At 41.8% G+C, this 20529-nt stretch overlaps 1 protein-coding gene across 8 annotated transcripts in view; it reads left to right on the forward strand.

Annotated features, from left to right (window-relative positions):
• ALPK1 (alpha kinase 1) overlaps positions 1–20529 on the forward strand; it is a 133951-nt gene that overhangs the window by 108594 nt on the left and 4828 nt on the right. For 7 of the 8 annotated variants that reach the window (XM_060105030.1, XM_060105022.1, XM_060104996.1 and 4 more), the window contains 8 exons: positions 3214–3412; positions 7105–7164; positions 9220–9306; positions 10063–10139; positions 11019–11114; positions 12999–13103; positions 13793–15917; positions 18549–18702. In XM_060105030.1, the coding sequence (XP_059961013.1) occupies positions 3214–3412; positions 7105–7164; positions 9220–9306; positions 10063–10139; positions 11019–11114; positions 12999–13103; positions 13793–15917; positions 18549–18702 (2903 nt within the window). Of the gene's footprint in view, positions 1–3213; positions 3413–4794; positions 4962–7104; positions 7165–9219; positions 9307–10062; positions 10140–11018; positions 11115–12998; positions 13104–13792; positions 15918–18548; positions 18703–20529 lie in introns of those variants that run through there. The other variant, XM_060105043.1, reaches the window with a different exon arrangement.

The following is a 20529-nucleotide window of genomic DNA, read 5'->3' on the forward strand; positions in this document are numbered from 1 at the left end:
TGAACGTTTTTCATAAACTAGATGGTACTACGAAGATGGAAACCATTATTATCAGGGAGGAAAGGGTGAAGAATTAGCCCTAGAGAATAGTCCAGCCTCTAAACATTGCATCCCTTGTAGGTACTCAGTTACCCCAAAACTGAAGTGAGGCACCTGTGAGAATGGAGAGCAGAACTAAACATGAAGCATGCACCTCAAAGAGAGGGGACTCACTGTGGCTTGCTGAGTACCCTCCACAGGGTACATAGTCATGAGCAGGGTGACAGGGATAGAGATGCTGTTTCAAAGAAAGGTTTAAGGGAGCCTGGCAGTGGCAGAAGCTGCAAGTTCTACAGATGGCAGCTGAGGTTGCAAACCAAAGGGCTATATTTATGTGTAGCTAGCATAGAAAGGACTCTTGATCAGAGACTGTCCTTATTAAACAGAGCTGGGCATACATAACATCATCAATTTCCTATTCCATCTTTAAGTTTACATTTCATGAATGTCAAATGACTGACATGTTCTCATTTTAAAACTTGTGTTTTTCAGATTGATAGTTTATTTGACAAACCTCAATTGCAGTTTTGAGCATTTCAGTTTTAGTTAGGCTTTTTTTGGTTGGGTGAAACAGAGGCTCACACAAGCAAACTTATAAAATGAGTGTACATTGTTATGAAGATCCACATGGAGCAATAAAGGAAACCTGTAACTCTAAGAACAGCACTTGCGAAAAGGTGGCTTTGGAGTCATATTCTTGGATCTTCACTCTGGTGTCAAACGTAGCTTAGCTACACTCTACTCTCTGCTTCTTCCCATCTTGCAACAACTGGAAAATTCTTTCTATCCTTCTTAGTTCAGATCAATAAGTTCATTTTTCAAGCCAGGCCACAGAGTCATGGGCAAAGAGTCAGGTGGGTACTCTTAGGTTAGCCTTGAGCTGGTGGTAAGATGGGGAGAGGGAATCAAGGTCAAGTAGCAAAATACATTGCCGCTTCAAAGGCAGTGGCTGTGGGCAGAGCAGGTTCCCTTAGAAAGGGTTATGTTGTGTCAGGCAGTGATTAATGTTGGGGAAACTAACACCTCTCTTCCCCTCCTGGAACAAACTAAGATATAAAACAAAAGAGGCAGACAAGAGATTAAATATTACCTTTAATTCTGACCAAGGCTAAATTGAAGGATATAGCTTGGTATTAGAACAAGGGGGTCTGCTAGATGAACCCCAGAATTATGTTGACTTCCCCATTCAGTCACAGAAATTACTGGGCCAAGCAGAACACCCCATATAGGGTGGCTTTCTGATATAGAAGAGCAGAGAAGAATCCCTGTTTCCTTTAGATAACTCATTCCCAAAAGAAAAAAGAGAGGAGCTAAGCCATGCATGCCCAGTTTCTTCTTCCCAAATTTTCTTTTCTTTTTTTTTTTTTTGGCTGTACGCGGGCCTCTCACTGTTGTGGCCTCTCCCGTTGTGGAGCACAGGCTCCAGATGCACAGGCTCAGCAGCCATGGCTCACAGGCCTAGCCGCTCAGCAGCATGTGGGATCTTCCCGGACCGGGGCATGAACCCGTGTCCCCTGCATCGGCAGGCGGACTGTCAACCACTGCGCCACCAGGGAAGCCCTTCCCAAATTTTCTTATCAGTGTAGTCCACCTCTCCTGGGACAGAGTGGGTAAAGGAGTAGAGAGAGGCCAGGAGTGCTACAGTACTTGAGCTCCCTTCACGTGGAAGGAAACATCAATAGGAGAGAAGAGGTATTCCCCTAACAATTGGCATCACTATCACAGTTTCAGTAGTGATCAACTAAGAACAAAAGGATAAATACAAGAGCACATTATCACTTTTCAAACTTAAAAAACACAGCGATAGGTTAAAACCCTTAACAAGTTAAGAAAGCATCAGTTTGAAAAGAGAAGGATTATTGTGCTGATTCTCGGTAGGCAAGGTATAAATGAAAAGAAATAGGATTCTAGGAGTAAGAATGGGAGGAGTGATTCAATTGGATGATTAAAATATTGGTTTTGACCTTTAAATAAATAGAACCTGCCTCTTAGGATTGTTGTGAGGATCGAATAAACTAATACATATAAAGCTCTTAGCACTGTGCCTGGCACCTGGTTTTGCCCAATAAGTGTTAGTACTTATGTGGTGAAGAAAGCAATGCTTGTATTATAACATTGTGGTAGGAGAATGGGCAATGCTTACAATGCTTTTCTAGGCTTCATACGTGAGCTAACATGCCCAGAAAAAAACTCTGCTTGATATAGTTTAGCAAATGGAGAAAGTACTAGTGGGTGGTAAACTCATTTATGCTAACAGCTGCATGACTTTCAATGTCTTTTGTATAATACCTTAAGAGGCCAAAAGATTATTTTTTCCATAAAAGTTTGCCTCATTTATCTCTACTTCTCACTCTTTATGTTATACTTTCATTTCATGTCTGTTTCTTTTCTTATTTTATTCATTAACTAAACATAGTCATATAAAATAAATATAAAATATTGCTTAGAAGTCTATATTTCTTCTTAATTAAAATAGAGGCAATAAATGAAGCAGAATATTATGAACTGACATGGAAACTTCTAGATGTTATGATGACCAAAAAAATCAAGTAGCAAAACAATATGTCTAGTGTAATGTCATTTAGGAAGGGAGGGAGGGAAGGAGGGAGGAAGGAAGGAAAGAAGGGAGGAAGGGAGGGAGGGAGGAAAGAAAGGAAAAGAAAGAGAAAAAAGAAAAGAAAAATAGAGGGAGAAAATGAGAAAGGAGAGAGAGAGAAGGCAAGGTAGGACAAAGAATCAATTAATGTCTAAATAAACAGAAGAGGGTAGAGGAAGTTCTGGAAGGATCTCTGGGAAACCATTAACAGGAAGAATGAGAATGAAATTTGTGGGAGGAAGGGAAAAATAAGGTAAGGAGTCAGAAAAAAACAAAGGGGCACTTTTAATTTTTACTTGGTGTTTGAATTTTTTCATAACAAGAAATATGCATTTATTACGTGTATAATATTAGAAATGTAATAGGGAAATGGAATGAAAGAAATATTATTTTATCCCACAAATGAATTGGGCTTTTCATTATCATTATTATTATCATTATTATTATCTTTTTGTTCAGTAGCACACTGTTTCCTCTCCTAGCTCTAGGTTTTGTTGTTGTTTTGATAATAATACCTAGAAGACTACTGGTCCCAAGACTGCCTTCTTTTCTTCCCGACTTTATTTCTTTTCATTCAGGCGTCCCTGAAAGCCTCCATCCTCGCCCGGGAGTGTGCCACCGCCGCTGCCATTGTGTTCCTGAGCGACCGGTTCCTGTACGGGCTCGACGTCTCGGGCGAACTCCTGCAGGTCGCCCAAGGGCTGCACAAGCTGCAGCCAGCAACGCCGATTGCCCCGCAGGTGGTTATTCGCCAAGCCCGAATCTCGGTGCACTCAGGTAGGCTCCCTCCTGCTGGCCCTCCTCGTCCCGGAGTCGTCCCGTCTGGGGCTCACCTTCCTCCGGGCTCCTTGACTTCCGCGGGGACAGCGGGCACCGGGGCCCTCGGGCCTTCTTTTGTAGCCGCCGGCGCTCCTGCCAGCCTGCCGCCTTGCCCTTCCCCCTGCCTCTAGCCAGCACAAAGGCCCTGGCATAAAGGATTTCAGAGCCAAAAGCAATAGAGAAAATTGTGAAAGGGGGTGGAAAATACTAATTGGAGCTTTTGTCGTCTAACAAATCTGTCCTGCTGCTTTCAAACAGGGGTATCTGAATTGCTATACTTCTGACCAGCAGCCTTTAAAAATCAGATTAGAATTCTACTATTTTCTCTTAGCTCTCCAGTCTCCTTTCTGTAGGGCCACTTGACTATGCTAACAATAGACCTGACAAACCCACTGAAGTAATTTGAGATATTTTTCCATCACACGGAACACCGGTACAGTACCTGATTAGACCTTAAAGTATCTTTTTTTTTCCTTCTGTCACTTTGAATAAAATGAAAAATGAGGCTGACATTCTAACTTAGGCTGTAATGTAGAGGGGGACTGGAGGAGAGAGGGGCCTGCTATGTGTTACAGCAAAGTTCACTTTCATAGAATTCCTGAATTATTTAAATTACTGATAACCATGAGGTTTAGAAACCTGTAGCCTGCTGTTCTCTTTTCCAAGAGTGAAAGGATAAAGGATGAAAATTGAATGCAAGTTGCCTCTCCCAGGAACAGGACTGGCTCATTTTTTAAATTAGGTTTAGCTATTGCTATTGTTTTAATAACTCTGGCCTTGAAGAAGTTAAAATACCTTTTAACCACTTCATTTCCTTTGAAAAGGAACTGTACTGACTATACTGAATGGGACAGTTGCTGAGTACAGAGAGGGACAGAGATAAAAGGACGTGAGAGACATGGGCTTGTGGAGGTTAACTTTTCACAAGCCCAAGTTCATTCACTCTCAAGTTCTTGCAGCTGTGCATAAATTGTACCCATATCTTATTATTTACTTTTCTAAAGTACTTGCATCAACAGAGTTGAACTTAGGAAAAAACTCTTACTTCAAATGTCCATGATTTGGGACATTTTATAATGTTTGGGGTTTATCATGTTGAGGGTATGAGAAAAACCTAACCACTAATATGCCTTCTGATGGCATCAGTTGGAATAATGTGTGAGCAGAGCATTCTTTAGGGGAACCGAAAGTTGACGGCCGGGCGTGCGTGGGCAAACTAATGTTGGTTCTCATCAAATAGAACTTGGAACAGTTACTGAGGCATGTTTCATGATACACAGATTTACAGATTTGCTATAGTGTGACATGGAAATCAAGGTCAAGTGGTAAGTAGTCATGTTGATAGCTTTGCTTTACACAACCAAATAATCTTTTCACTTACTTGTTTGGTTGATTGTTCCTCTCATGCCTTTAACTAAGGTGGTATAGACTTTTTCTTGCGATGACAATTAAGCCTTGATACCATCATGAACAGCACGCTCCTCTGCCCACACATCACATGTCTAAGGTAAAAGTCCTAGATCTTATTCTGCAACAGTTGGGGTTTTCTTTTCCTCAAAGATACTACCAGAAATGCCACAAGAAAACAGACACAGCCTCAGAGTTAAAGTGCTTATCTGTAAACTTCTGCCCCCAAACATCTCTTGAGGCTCTACCTACACTGGGTTTCTCAGACAGAAAGGGGGACTTAAGGCAGGGGTGGTGTCCTGGAAAGAGAACAAGGTACAGTGAAAAGGGGTCTCAGTCCCCAGCATTTGGGAGTCCTGGGATAGAGAAAGGAGAGGTGTGTATGATGTTATAAGGGGTAAGGAAAAGGAATAAAGATAATATGAAGGGACAGCACAGTCTTCCTGTTTTCCCCTTTGACCAAGCCCATCCTGCTATCCACTCAAAACCCATTCCAAAGGTCTAAGCATTCAATGTCGTGGGATTTCAGAGGCAAGAGAGGATGCCCTGGGCCTGCCCAGCTCACTCCTGCCTGAAATTAGGAGACAAAACCTTTCAAGCCACAGTTAAAAGCAAAGAGTCAGACTTGAGTTCCATCAACGTGGAGGATTGAGCAAGTACGGAATCTTCTCCCATTACATAAATATCGTGAATTAAATATTTTTTAAGTGCCTGAAACATAGAAGACATTCAAAATCAAAATAGTGGACTACTGCTCCTGACACTATAGCCAAAGAGATTTACACTTGGATATAGTCCTTGGGGAAGGGATTGCCACTTTAATTCCTGTGCAGGAACAAGAGACAGGGCCTTGGGCCTACGTGGAGTGAAATATTTGCCTAAAGCTGGAATCCTTAAAGGTTTGCACAGCTATGAAATGGGACTGAACTGCTATACCAGCCCACCCAGAGAGGTGATGAGGAAGCTTATTCTCTGCCCAAGCTCTGAGGTGGAGGCCAAAAAATATCTCTAAAGAAATAAAAACCCCAAGTCTGTGCCAAATGTCTGTGTGGAGTCTGAATTTACCCACAAGAAAGGGAATCACCCGCCAAGTAATTAAGAAAAAACTAATTCAGGACTGAAATTTCTGGGACCTAGCAGATCAAGTACAAAATTACGCTGCAGAGAAACATCCACACTCCAGAGGCATCTCTTAATGTCCCGACCAGAAAGGTACACAGTGTCACTTCTGCCACATCGATTGGTTACAACAGGTCACAGGGCCAGTTCAGGCTCAGGGAGAAGGAAAATAGATTCCACTTCTTGGAGGAATGGCAAGGTCACATTGCAGAAGAGCATGTGGGATAGAAGATATTGTTGTGACCTCCTTTGGATCACAATCTACCACAGTCAGGTATATGTCTGTATCTGCACTTTGAAATAGGGTGGTCAGGGAAGGCCTTATGAGACAGTGAAGTGACATTTGAGCAAAGACCTGAAGGAGAAGGGAGCAAGCCTTGGAGATACCTGGAATAAACGCATTCTAGACTAAAATAAGTACAAAAACCCTGACATGGGAACAAGCCTGTCAGATTCAAGGAGCAGTCAGGAGGCCACTGTAACCAAAGTAGAAGGAGTGAGGATGAGGGAAAGAATACTAAGAGAAGAGGTCAAAGAAGTCCCAGGGGCCAGGTCATATGGGGCTTAGAGGCGCCTGGGAGCAGAAATGGATAAAAGGATGAATGATTGAGTTTCCTCCTTACAGAAAAACAGCCATCCATAGTGTAGGCCCCTCCTACGTGGTGTTAATGAAATAAATGAAAAGTTTACAAAGAAACTCTCTACCCACCCCCTAAAAAAATTCCTTCCTGATAATTCTGTAAATAGACCTATTCACGGGCAACTCTCCTCCACTTCTGGAGGCATAGGTTTCACAAAAAGGAGACACAGCCTTTGACAAAGGTTTGCCTTTACTTCTCAAGCCTTACTCTATATGAATGGATTATTCATTCATATGAATGAATATGTGTGTGTATATGTATGTACATGTATATGAATCTAATGGCAATTTCAGATACTGTACAACTTCCCACCTTACCAGTTCCTGAAAACTTGATCTTCTTTTTCACTTTTGTGTATGATGTAATTACTGATTTTAAATTTTAAAATAGAATGTTTCCCCATTATAATGTGTTAACCTTAGAGCATGAACAGCAGTATTTAAAGCACGTGTTCAGAACTAATTATGTGTTGCTTCTTTTCAGGGAAACTTTTAAAAGCAGAGTATATCCTGAGCAGTCTAATAAGCAACAATGGAGCAACAGGTAAGGTGCTCTCATATCTTCACAATGACCTTCACCCTCCATCCCTACCAGAGTTCCAGTTTAAAAACAACTAATGGGGACTTCCCTGGTGGTCCAGTGGTTATGACTCCACACTCCCAACGCAGTGGGCCAGGGTTCGATCCTTGGTCAGGGAACTAAGATCCCACATACTGCAACTGAGCCTGCACACCGCAACTAGAGAAACCCTCACATCGCAACTAGAGAAGCCCGTGCGCCGCCATGAAGACCCAGCACAGCCTAAATAAATTTTTAAAAATAAATAAATAAATAAATAAAACGTAATGACCTGGTAGTTACTATAGACGTTCCCAGAACTACCTAGGACTGGCTCTGCTACTGATGAATGAAATGGCTTTGGTCAAGCATGTTACTTCTCTATGTTTCCATTTTCTCTATTTAAAAGCAAAAGCAAAACAAAACAACCCAACTAAGTCTTCTAATATCGCCCTACTTTATTGTGGAGTGTGTTATCTAATCAACATTTGCTGTGAAGGTAGGTAACTTCCCTGGACCTCAGAAAGGGCTCAGCTACAGCTTTGAAAAGAATTGTGAATGGAAATTGAGCCTGTAAATTCAGGAGAGTACACTTAAAGTTTTATATATTTAAAGGGTCTGGAAAATAAATTTTATTTTGCTACAGAGGAGCTATAATAAAAACTTACTTTGAAATAGATTTCTTTTGATATTTAATCATACATGAAAGGAAGCAAGTCCTAATAGTTGGGTAACAATTTAAGCCTCAAGTACCTTGTCTGAATTTCTGGGCACTTAAGTCAACAAGTTTCCCATTACGTTGAACACAATTCCTAGTCGACTTTTAAGCTCAATATGCTTGGATATAAGGTCCCAAGCTCCTTGAAACTTGTAGACATTTCCAGTGGGGAGGCAGTTTGAAATACAGATATTGACCACATACCCCCATTTGTGGCCACCATCACTAACCTACAATATGCATACTTCCCATCTTCTACACCACACATACACACACACACGCATGCACGCACACACACAGATTAAAAGCTAGGGAGAAAATGAGGGTGATGTGACACAGAATAATAAAAGCATGTAATAATGAGTCTGACTTTATTTTTGATGTTTGGCAACTGGCAGCTGTCAGGCCCCAGCTTCTTCCCTCTTTGCCCCACATCTGGACAGGCTGATTTTTTTAAAGCTCATTTTTCAGTAAACCCTGGCCTAGCTGTGGGAACCTTTACCCCAGACCCACACCCTAATCACAATAAAAACAAAAGCCACTCACCACTCCCTTCACTTAAGTCAAACGGACCAGCTTGGGTGCTTCCCTGCTCTCCTCAGAAAGGCTCATTGTGTGAGCACTAAATCTTTTCATATACTCTTAGTGCGTGTGTAGAGTCATCAGTTTCAACATTCAAACCAATTTTGGGTGGATGGGATGGATCCCGCCCTCCATGAGGCAACCACAAGACAGTGGGGGTGACACTGTAGTTAGTTAACCTGGGGAAGCCTCGGAGGCAATAGCATTGTGGATGAGCCCTGAAGTAGGAGCTAGAGGGGGTGGAATCCCTTCCTCTAGGTAGAGGGAATAGCAAGTACAGATACCATGAAGCAGGAGACGGCTGCTATTATAAGGAACACAGTGAAGCTGCATGGCAGAGCCCAGTTGGTAACGGGGAGAGGTGGAGACCAGGCAGGATTCAGTTCCTGTGAAGCCTCATAGGTTGCAGCAAGAAGTATGGACCTTATTCTAAATACAAAGAAGAGATTGTCTCCCAAATTTATATCACGTGTTCATTAAGGCTTCTATGAAAATCATTTTATTTCACCAGGCTATTTCTTTAATAATTCAAGGCCAGGGACTTCCCTGGAGGTCCAGTGATTAAGACTCCGTGCTCCCACTGCAGGGGGCAGAGGTTCGATCCCTGGTCAGGGAACTAAGATCCCACATGCTTAGCGGTGTAGCCAAAATAAGTAAATAAATAAACATTAATTTTTTTAAAATCTAAAAAAATAATTCAAGGCCAAAAATGCTTTTGTTTTTTTTCCTCTTTATTGTAGGTACCTGGCTGTATAGAAATGAAAACGACAAGGTCCTGGTGCAGTCGGTCTGCATACAGATCAGAGGGCAAATTCTGCAAAAGTTAGGTACAGTCATCCTCTCAAGGCTCATTTACCAAGTCTGGCTACAAGATTTTACTGTGGACTTTTCTCATTGTATCTGGTTGATACAGTTCATCCCCACTTCCCTTAGTTTCCTTATGGAAAAGAGAATGACACTTAAGATGCCAGGAATGTTATGAACATTAACAAAACAAAATATTTTTCTGTTGAGTTTTGTTAAAGAAATTTACAGTTGTATATTATGACTGTTAACCACAGGATTCTAGGTATTATTTCTGGCATCTGGCTCTCAGCTCATTAGGACTCCGTTTGATATAGTGACACCTTATTCTAAACCCACCCTGACAGCTTACCCATTCGTTCCTGGGACGGTATTCCTGAGTTTTACAACCAAAGTTTATAGGACCCTAATTATACTTTAAAATGCAAACTAATGTATTTGAAATTTAACAGAGGATGGTAATTGTTATCTTGTAAATAATGGAGAAAATTATTTCTATATTAATATATCTTATATGTACACATGTAATATATAATATTTCTTACTGTTTCTCTGTGAAAGGGAAAAATTATCTGTATTAAACCAACTGGAAAAACAGATTGCTGTTTTTCCAGCAGATTGCTATCTGCTGATTGCTGTCAATCTAATCTAGTCATATATTTTCTTAACAAAATCCAATGAATCTTCTTTCTGTATTAGTTTTTAAAGGTGTTTTCTGACACAAGAGCACAGATACTCACAGATACTAACAGTTTGTCCCATCTCCTCCTTTTTTGCAGGGATGTGGTACGAAGCAGCAGAGTTAATATGGGTCTCAATCATAGGATATCTGACACTTCCTCAGCCAGATAAAAAGGTTGTTTGTCTAGTGCTTATTTTCTCGTTTCCTGTACTTGTCTTTGAAAGATTAGCTCCTTATGGCACAATTCAGTTTATCATTTATCAATTTTATTGGTCCTATTTTTATTGATTCTACACAGGCATTGGACCAGGAACATTTGGTAACTTCCTTCTAGTGTCTTGCTCGTCCTCATTCACAGCTAGATGCCTGGCATATATTTAGTATTTCTAAATATATTTGTAGCTATTTATGCATTTATTTCTACCAATCCATTTATTTATATTGATAACTATTTTATTATATATTTAGCCTTTACCTAATTCCATTAGCAAAGTTGAGGTGGTCAAGTTGCTTATATGTAAAATCATTTTTCTTGAGTTGAGTGGGAAAAGACTTTCATTAACTGTTTACACAGCATCTTTATTCAAGAAATTGAGAAGCAACATTTGCTTTCCTACTTGATGTTTTCATTCTCTGTGACTCTGTGAGAATATTCTCCTTGTTAATTGAAGCTTTGGGTTATACATCTTCCCAAGCTGTGTCAGCAGCACTGCTGCCTACAGTCCTTTTAAAAGCACAAGTGGAATGGGGTGTGGGGACTCTTGCTTGGGCCAATTCATTATGCCTAGCAGTATGGACAAGTTAGTGTTGACAATCCAGTGAAGCCCAACTAAGAAATAGCTGAGTTAGCATTACTCCCATGTCCTCAGGATGTGATGATATTTCAAGCCTGGTGACATCCATTTGAGAAGTATCCTCAATGTCATAATAACAATAGCAATAATAATAAGCAATGGTTTATTTAGAAGGCTAATCATTGACTTTAGGCCTTGAGATGAGAACAACAATTGACTGTGAATTCCTAATCTGTGTTTTGTTTGTATTTCCTTACAGGGCATTTCCACATCACTAGGTATACTGGCAGATATCTTTGTTTCCATGAGCAGGAAAGATTATGAAAAGTTTAAAAGCAATCCTGAAATTAACTTGGTAACTATCACTTGTCAAAACCACAGTGCAGAGTGGCATCACCTGCAAAACCGTCAACATTGTTCTTGGCGCTTGGTTAGTTCTCTCTCCAGGAGTCAGGGGGCACGGTGTCTCCCCTCTTCAACTAATGTGAGCAGTCCTGGAGACAGTTCCTGTGGTGTCCTGTTTGGCTTTATTATCCCAGCACCTAGCACAGTACCAGACCTACAGAGGGTACTGGGGAAAAAAAGGCTGATGGATGAATGAATGAATGAAATCAAAGTGATAAATGCTTTGAACCCCATGATTTCCTTTCAAATTATTACAAAATTCAGTTTCCACACTTGGGTTATCTCAATGACAAAGTAAAGGGGTAATAACTTTAAGACTTTAATTACCATCTGTTCAAATCAGAGCATCAGTCACTTGCTCAGACTCTTATCTGTGATAATAATGATTACAAATATTTGTATATTGCTTTATAATTCAAAAAGTGTGTGTATATATGTATATGTTCCACATACACCACATCTACCTATGAGGTAGGTAGAGCAAAATGTGTCAGTCCCATTTTAGAGAAAAATAAACTAAGGTCCAGAGAAACTAAGTGACCTCTGCAACTTGTACAATCAGTAAGAAAGAGAACTGGGAGCAGAAGCCAGGTCTCTAACCAGTTGGGAGCATCGCACAGACATTGACTTCTCTCCTGTACTGCACTGAAATTGAGATTTTTAATGGTATCATCAATTATTGCCTTTTTAAAAATACCAAAGCGGGACTTCCCTGGTGGCCAGTAGTTAAGAATCTGCCTGCCAGTGCAGGGGACACGGGTTCGAGCCCTGGTCCGGGAAGATCCCACATGCCGCGGAGCAACTAAGCCTGTGAGCCACAACTACTGAGCCTGCACTCTAGACCCCACGAGCCACAACTACTGAAGCCCATGTGCCTAGAGCCCGCGCACCGCAACGAAGAGTAGCCCCTGCTCACCGCAGCTAGAGAAAGCCTGCGTGCAGCAACGAAGACCCAACGCAGCCAAAAATAAATAAAATAAATACATTTATTAAAAAAAGTACCAAAGCAGCAACAGTAACTGTACTCAGTACTAATTAGTGTAGCATAAGAACACATACAGCTTGCTGCTAGCAATCTGAATCTTAGCAAAATGTTGCTTTTGCTGTCAGACAGATCAAAACACAGGAAAAGGGTTATGCCCCTTGTTCAGTGAAGTTGTCTCTGAGGACTGTTTAACATTGCAAACTGCCCTTCTGCCTTGGACCTCCTCGACCTCTTCTCACTTTATTTTCCTTTGGAACACTTGCTGCCATCTCAAATACTATGCATTTTACTTTTTTTGTGTATTGACTGATCTCCTCCCCTTAACAGGAAATAAGCTTATTGCAGGCTCACTGTCTGCTCTGTCCTTCATGGCTAGAACAGTGCCTGGCACATGGAGGTACTCAATACATATTTCTGGAATAAATGATTCAATCTTAATTGCTGTGAAATCGTACATTAAAGGGCTCTTTGCCAAGAACAATGCAGAAATCATCAGTGAATCTGACTGCAAAATGTGCAGAGTTCTGTGAACAAAGAGCTACACGATCCTCCAAAGAAACTTGTCTGAATTACTTTGCACAGGCAGGCAGTGTGAATGTTTGCGCACGTGAGGCCTTCTCTGTGGTACGAGTTGGGGATGGATGATGTATGGGTGTGGGTGAAAGGACAGTCCTGTCCTGGGGTCTTTTGACCCACTTACTCTTTCTTGGCCCTGTTCTGAAATGGTTGTGATGAGGCGCAGGGCATGCCTCAGAATCTTGAAAGAAAAGCAAAGGAATTTTATAGCCTGTCTTTTGCTAATGGATCAATAATTGTCAACAGTACACTCGGCCTCCTGTTTTCTCACAGGGCTTGCTGAAAGAGTTTGACCACCATTTGCTGTCAGCCGCTGAAGCCTGCAAGCTGGCAGCTGCCTTCAGTCCCTACACGCCTCTCTTCGTGCTCACGGCTATGGTAAACAGTGCAGCCCTCACTGCTCCTCTCTCCAGTGACACATGTAACTGGTGGGAGAGAAGGGTCTAACCTTAAAATAGGCTTTGTGTGTATCATTAGGTAATTGTGATCAGACCTCACATATGTAAAGGTTTTATCAGTCAGAGTAGTGACATCCTGGTGGGAGCTAAGTTAATACAGCTGGAGGATTGGATGTTCTCTGCTCTAGAACAATGGTTCCCAAGCATGTCAGAATCACCTAAAAGCCCTTTCAAAATACATATTCTTGGGCTCTACCCTAAATCCACTAAATGTAAATCCCTGGGGTTTGTACCCAGAAACCTTTCCTTATGAAATACTGCCCAGGTGATTCAAATGCACTGAGGGGTTTGGAAGCCACTAATCTATTGTTTCGACTATTATTAAACAAATGATGTGTTTGTGTATAGCAAAATTATTATGTCCACATTCCACGTATAGACTCTGTTTGCTAAAACTAACAATAGCAACAATAACAAATTTATCGTCTTTGATCAAGAAGTATCAGGGCTACAGTAGGATGGTACCTGGTAGTTTCTGTATTTTTCCATGGCACATGTTTATTTTTTTATAATATTTCTAATGACTGTGCTCCAGGGATGAAAAGTTTTCCTTGATTCACCTCCACTTTCCAATTCAGTGTCTGATTTTGTATTTGGTATTTTCCTCAGAATATTCGCGGCACATGCCTGTTGTCATATAGTAGTTCCAGTGACTGTCCTCCAGGAATGAAAAGTTCATATCTGTGTGAAGCCAAAGAGGCCTTTGAAATTGGCCTCCTTACCAAGAAATGTGATGAACCAGTTACTGGAAAACAGGAGCTCCATAGTTTTCTCAAAGCTGCTTTCGGTCTCACCACGGTGCACCAGAGGCTCTATGGGGAGATGGACACGGTCCACACAGCAAGTCAGCTCTGTAGTGAAGCTATGGGAAAGCTGTATACTTTCAGTACTTCCTCCAGAAGTCAGGAGAGAGAAGCTGTCTCTCAGGAAATCATGTCTTGTATCACCAGGGTGAAGGAACAGTTACAAGTTCAAAGCTTCTCAAATTTAGATGACAAGTCTTATGTTCCAGAGGGTTTCAAGTGTGGGTTGGAGAAACCCATCTTGCATGGGCAAGTGGATTTCCAAAAAATTCTTGAAACCTATTCACAGCACCACACTTCAGTGTGTGAAATATTTGAAAGCACTTGTGGAAACAACAAAAATAAACAGAAAGGTACAAAAACAGGAGTCTGTATCACTGATCTAAAAACAGAAACAAAAAACATAGATACTGTGAGTACTACTGAGGACAAGCCACGTTTTGAAAAAGGCATGGTAATATCTTCCTGCCAAATGGCTAAGAATGGTTGGGAGAAACTCAGGAGGGTAGGAAGGAGAAACTGGGCCAGTTCTGATGCATTTCGAGTCTCCATGGATGAAGATGTGGAGACTGAGGCTGAGTCAACAGACCATGGCAGTGGTGGGGGAGCTGTTTTGAACAAGTCTCTGAGCGACAGCCAGAGCTCCAGTTCTTGGAGCAAGTTATCAGGGTGTAGTTCTTCTACAAGCTGGGAGGAAGTGAATTACCATGTTGGTGATATGTCAGCCAGAAGAGAGCCTAGCAAGGAAGAACATCATGTGGACACTCAGTGTTCCACTGCCCTTGCAGAAGAACTGGAGATGGATGTGGGAAGCAGAGCTGTACATCCACTGTCTTCAGAGCTTCATGGTCTCTCTCTCAGGGATGACAGTTTAGAGTCTTCTCAAAGTCAACTACACAAGCCCATGCCCTTGACAACTTTTCCTGCTTATAACACAACAGGCACTTTGTTGGCCTCAGGTGCAGGACTGTTAAAAGGAGCTCCAGAAGGTATGTGGGAAGCCGGAAATGTGGGGTCCAGAAATACTTCTGCTCATTCCAGACCCTCATTTGGTTCTGCTTCTTGGCCTTCTGATTCTAGTTGGCCCAAGAACATGGCCACATATCCTTCGATCCAAGAAGAAGAAACCTTTGAAATAATTGATAAGTTTCCAGAAATCAACTGTAATGCCAAAGACAGGCATGAAGAAGAGAAGAGAGAAGAAATCAAAGGAGACACAGGTCCCACATTTAAAGATAGCCCCTGCTGGGTTGACCCAGAAGAAGAAACAGCAGAGAGAGCAGAAGATATGCCCGTAGACTTCCACATAGTTGTGGACGAGCCTCTGGGCAAAAGTTCCATGATAGCATGTAGCACTTTTACTCCTCATTGGCTTGTTCAAAATCCTGACTCAGGGAAAAGTGGTGGCTCAGTCAAAGAGCAGGGTGTTGACCCTGATGCCTCCACAGTGGATGAGGAGAGCCAGCTGCTGGACAGCACAGATGTTCACGCCACAAGCACACATGGCTCTCACAGACCATGTGCTCTGAGGCAACTGCGTGGTCAGGGAGCCCAGATCCCCAATTCCTCGGTAAGTGGTAACACTTCCATCCCTGTCCTCAGCGAGGACTGCACTACCACAGAGGAAGCAAATGAACCTGGAAACCTGCTAAACTGCAGCCAGAGCTCCAGCTCGTCCTTGGCATGGTGGTTGGAATCACCCGCAATTTCCAGTGGTTCTTCTGAGGGAGAAAACCCATGGTCCTTTCTGAATTCCAGTGGAAGTTCTTTTGTTTCATTGCCAGGAATGACAACGCAAAAGATCCTTAAGGCTCGCACCCTGCAGCCTGATGACTTTGAAAAACTCTTGGCAGGGGTGAGGCATGATTGGCTGTTCCAGAGACTGGAGAATACAGGAGTTTTTAAGTCCAGGCAACTCCATGGAGCACATAGTAAGTACAGCCTTTCAGGAAGCATCTCTGCATGTTCAGGGCCCTCTGGAGCTCTTGTTATGTAGATCACTTAAAGCTCATGAAAGATATCGACCCCTGTTATGCTTTGTGAATATATAGAAACGTGTAGTTCAGGGACCTTCTTCCCTGCTATAAAGACACACAAGGCAGTAAGGGAGAATCTTACAGGACTCGGGAGCAGTCATCAGTCAGGGCTTAAGACAGCTCTGGATGCCATATACACTCTGCATTTGTCTCCTCCACTGATTCTCATTACCAACCAGCTGATTTTTCTCTATTTTTCCCATTCAAATCCTAGGGAGATGGGGTTTGACCTAGTTACACATCATCCTTCTAGTGGGCAGAGATTTTCACACCTGTCCTAAGTGGTTTCTTGCCAGTCAATGGATTGATCAGGTACAATTAGCAACTGCTTCCTGCTTAAGGAACAGCGCAAGGTCTCTTCCCCTAGCAGGAAACCTCGGCTGGGCCCACCCAGCCATCAGCATGTCCAAAACAGCTTAGAAGTGGTAGAGAAGCTGGGATGAAGACAAAAGAAGGTTCTTCTCTTAGCCCAGAGGATCACATTGTAATGCCCTCCAAGGTACTGAAGAATTATTTGAATGAGAAAAAAAAAAAACTATTGTAAAATGCATTTCAGAGGAAACAAACTACGTAGATTGCTGAGCACTGGATACTAAAGTAGTAGTTCTCAACACTGGTATCGCATGAGAATCTCCCAAGAGGCTTTTTTTTTTTTTTTTTTTTTTTTTAAGGCTGCCTTGGGTCTTCATTGCTGCATGCGGGCTTTCTCTAGTTGTGGCGCAAGAGGGCTACTCTTCATTGTGGTGCACAGGCTTCTCATTGTGGTGGCTTCTCTTGTTGTGGAGCACGGGCTGTAGAGGTGCAGACTTCAGTAGTTGTCGCGGGCTTAGTTGCTCTGCAGCATGTGGGATCTTCCCAGACCACGGCTCGAACCCGTGTCCCCTGCATTGGCAGCCGGATTCTTAACCACTGCACCACCAGGGAAGTCCTGAGAATCTCCCAAGAGGCTTTTTAGCTTTTTTAAACTTCCAGTGCCTCACCCCAAAGATTCCAGTCTAATGGGTCTGTGACATGATCCAGGCATCCTTATTTTTTAAGAGCTCCCCAGTGACTTTGTGTAAAGCCAATGTAAAGAACTTCTGTTTCAAAGTATTTCAGTGTTTTGCCTGCCACCTTGAAGTCAGACTAAAAGATCAGGTTGTTGCCAAAAGAAGCAAAATTTTCTAATAATAGGGTTTCCCTGCTTACTGTGAGATTCTGCAATTTCAAAATCACATTTCTGAGAGTTAGGTAGCTGCCTGCCTTATTGTTTTGTCTGTGTGCCAATTTATGGGTGAAAAAACACATTGGAGGAAGCAAGGCCCAAAGTTGAAAAAACTGAACAAGTTATGCATTCTCTCCTTGCTTCTTCCCTCAGTTCACTGCCCTTTCTATGTGTGTGTGCAAGCAGCTCACCTTCCATTTCCTTCCCCAGCTTCTCTGATTGAGTCACCCAACCGCGATCACCATCTCCCCCAATCCTGTCATCTCCCTTCCCGATCCCAGACCTTTGAGTTTATCTCACTTTAAGTATTTTCTCTCCCGAGTCTCCTGATCATTTACCCTTTATCACAACCTAGACACTGGAAGTCTTTGTTCACTTCACTTTAACTTGGATCCCAAAATGTTGCATTTCTTCCTTAGGGTTCATGTTGGTCTTCCCCCTTAAAGAGATGTTTTCTTGCTAGCATTGGTCTTCCTTTCTTTAAGGTGGAAACAACCCTTACTTTTTCCTCTTATCTTTTCCTTTTTCAGTTGAGTTTGCATCTTTGTACAGTAGCTATATTTTCTCAGTAGTTCCTGGACTTTCCCAACTTAAACAAAATATGTAAGAGAAAACTAGCATGCACTTTCATATGCAATCTAGGATTCCTGGAGTTGCCAGGAGCCTTTGGGGTAGAATTATTCAATTTATTTCTATCTGCATGATCTGGCATAGGTAGCAGCTTCTATTATTTGAGGTCCCCAGATAATTAGAAGAAGACACACACACGTATCACTTGTTCCAAGATGGTCTCTGGGATTTTGCTGTTTAAAAAGCCCTTTTGGGCTTCCCTGGTGGCGCAGTGGTTGAGGGTCCACCTGCCAATGCAGGGGACACGGGTTCGTGCCCCAGTCCGGGAGGATCCCACATGCCACTGAGCGGCTGGGCCCGTGAGCCATGGCCGCTGGGCCTGCGCATCCGGAGCCTGTGCTCCGCAACGGGAGAGGCCACAACAGTGAGAGGCCTGCGTACCGCAAAAAAAAAAAAAAAAAGCCCTTTTATTTTCCATTACTTTCATACAGAAGCTCTGACCTTAATACGTTGCTATCACAAACAAGATTTTGTGAACCAAAGGCTATTTTTCATTGTAATTTCTCAGGCTTTACCTTTTTATCGTACTTCACTAACTTTTTAGTAATAGTCATAGAAGAGGATAAAGTTTGAGAAAGTATATTAAAAAGTTGAATATTTCAAATGAGCTGAACTGGGACCTGTGTTACCTCACTTTTATCCATGAATTGTAAGATCTTTTTGAAAAATATTCATCTTATCTTTTTTTCAAGGTGCTCTTTTGTTAAAATATTCCAAGAAATCTGAACTGTGGACAGCCCAGGAAACTGTTGTCTATTTGGGGGACTACCTGAATGTGAAGAAGAAAGGCAGACAAAGGAATGCATTTTGGGTACATCATCTTCATCAAGAAGAAACTCTGGGGAGGTATTGCTTAAAAGCACCTATATCACTAACGTAAAAAGGGCCAATTTTTCCCTTCTGTTAAGTAATTGTTTATGAGACTTTGAAAGGGCTGAAAAACTGGCTAAAATGTATGTTTTCAGAATTCAACTCCTTTTTCCTCCTCCTCATTAGTTAGCTAAAAACAGTTATCATATATGGAGGACCCACATTATGTCAGCCATTGGGCTGGATGTTTTATATACATGATTTCAAACACATTAGGGAACATTAAACCCCATTGTACAGATAAGAAAAATAGTGTTCCGAGCTATATGACAGGCCACAGAGTCTTAAACACTGTCACTAAAAATGCTGGCAAGAAAGGCTAAACTATGCAAGCCATACTTCTAAGTAAATGGGTGAGCCTGCAAAAAAAAATCAGAAAAATCCTCTAAGGCCAGGGTTGAAGCATATCCAGGGATATAAGTGAATACTGAATCCTTAAGACACCTTCCACAGAAGTTTTGGGCAGGGGAGGGATGAGAGAGCAGCTAGTGACACAAGTTACACATGGAAGGGGATGAGTTTAGAGACCATGGATATATATATATATCCCCCCCCCCAGATGGAGTATAGTTCCTTTACAATATTGTGTTAGTTTCTACTGTACAGCAAAGTGAATCAGCTATACGTATACATATATCCCCTCTTTTTTGGATTTCCTTCTCACTTAGGTCACTACAGGGCACTGAGTAGAGTTCCCTATGCTGTACCGTAGGTTCTCATTAGTTGTCTATTTTATACATAGTATCAATAGTGTATATATGTCAATCCCAATCTCCCAACTCATCCCACCGCCCCCCCTTGCTATCCGTTTGTTTGTTCTCTGCGTCTGTGTCTCTATTTCTGCTTTGTAAATAAGATCGTCTATACCAATTTTTTCAGATTCCGCATATATGCATTAATATACGATATTTGTTTTTCTCTTTCTGACTTCCTTCATTCCATATGACAGTCTCTAGGCCCATCCATAGAGACCACCGATATAAAGCAGGGACGCAGGAATGGCTACATGCTCAAAAATAGGTTATTTAAAGAAATGCCACCCCCACTGAGGCAAATAACCTGGAAAGTTTTTTTGTTTGGCCTTAGTTCTTGATGACAACTTTAAGCAAAAACTCACCTGAAAATTAGTGATGACAGGTGGTACTCATTGGGTTTAAGGCCTAATTTTATACCATGTGTGTATTTTAAAGGACCTATAGGCAAGACTTTTAATTTAATGTAGACCTTGATCTTTAGCCAAGTCCAAAAAATGTAAGAAATAAATAGGAAGAGAAAAAAAGAGAGAAATTGGGTGACTCTTAAATAGTAGAAATACATTTCTTGAAAAGGTTGTTGATGATAATAATAATAATAGTAAACATGTACATTTCTTACTACTTCCCAAACCCTGTTTTAAGTCATTGATATACTAATTTAATTAATCTTCAAAACACCCTATTATTATCCCCATCTTACAGATGAGGGAACTGAGACACAGAGATGTTAAGAAACCTGCACCAATTCACACGTCAAAGTGATGAAGCCAGGTGTTACGGGTATAATTGTGTCCCTCCAACCCCAGATTCAAGTTGACGTTATAACCCCAAGTACCTCAGACTGTGATCTTATTTGGAAATGGAGTCATTGCAGATGTAATTAGTTAAGATGAGTTCATACTGGAGTAAGATAGGCCCATCATCCACTATGACTGGTATCCTTATAAAAAGAGGAAATTTGGAGATAGACACACACAGGGAGAATGCATGTGAAAATTGTAGTTACACTGCCACCAAGCAGGAACTATCAGAAGCAAGGAGAGAGGCC

The sequence above is a fragment of the Mesoplodon densirostris genome, chromosome 1 (genome assembly GCF_025265405.1).
Source record: "Mesoplodon densirostris isolate mMesDen1 chromosome 1, mMesDen1 primary haplotype, whole genome shotgun sequence".
In the NCBI taxonomy this organism is placed as follows: Eukaryota; Metazoa; Chordata; class Mammalia; order Artiodactyla; family Ziphiidae; genus Mesoplodon; species Mesoplodon densirostris.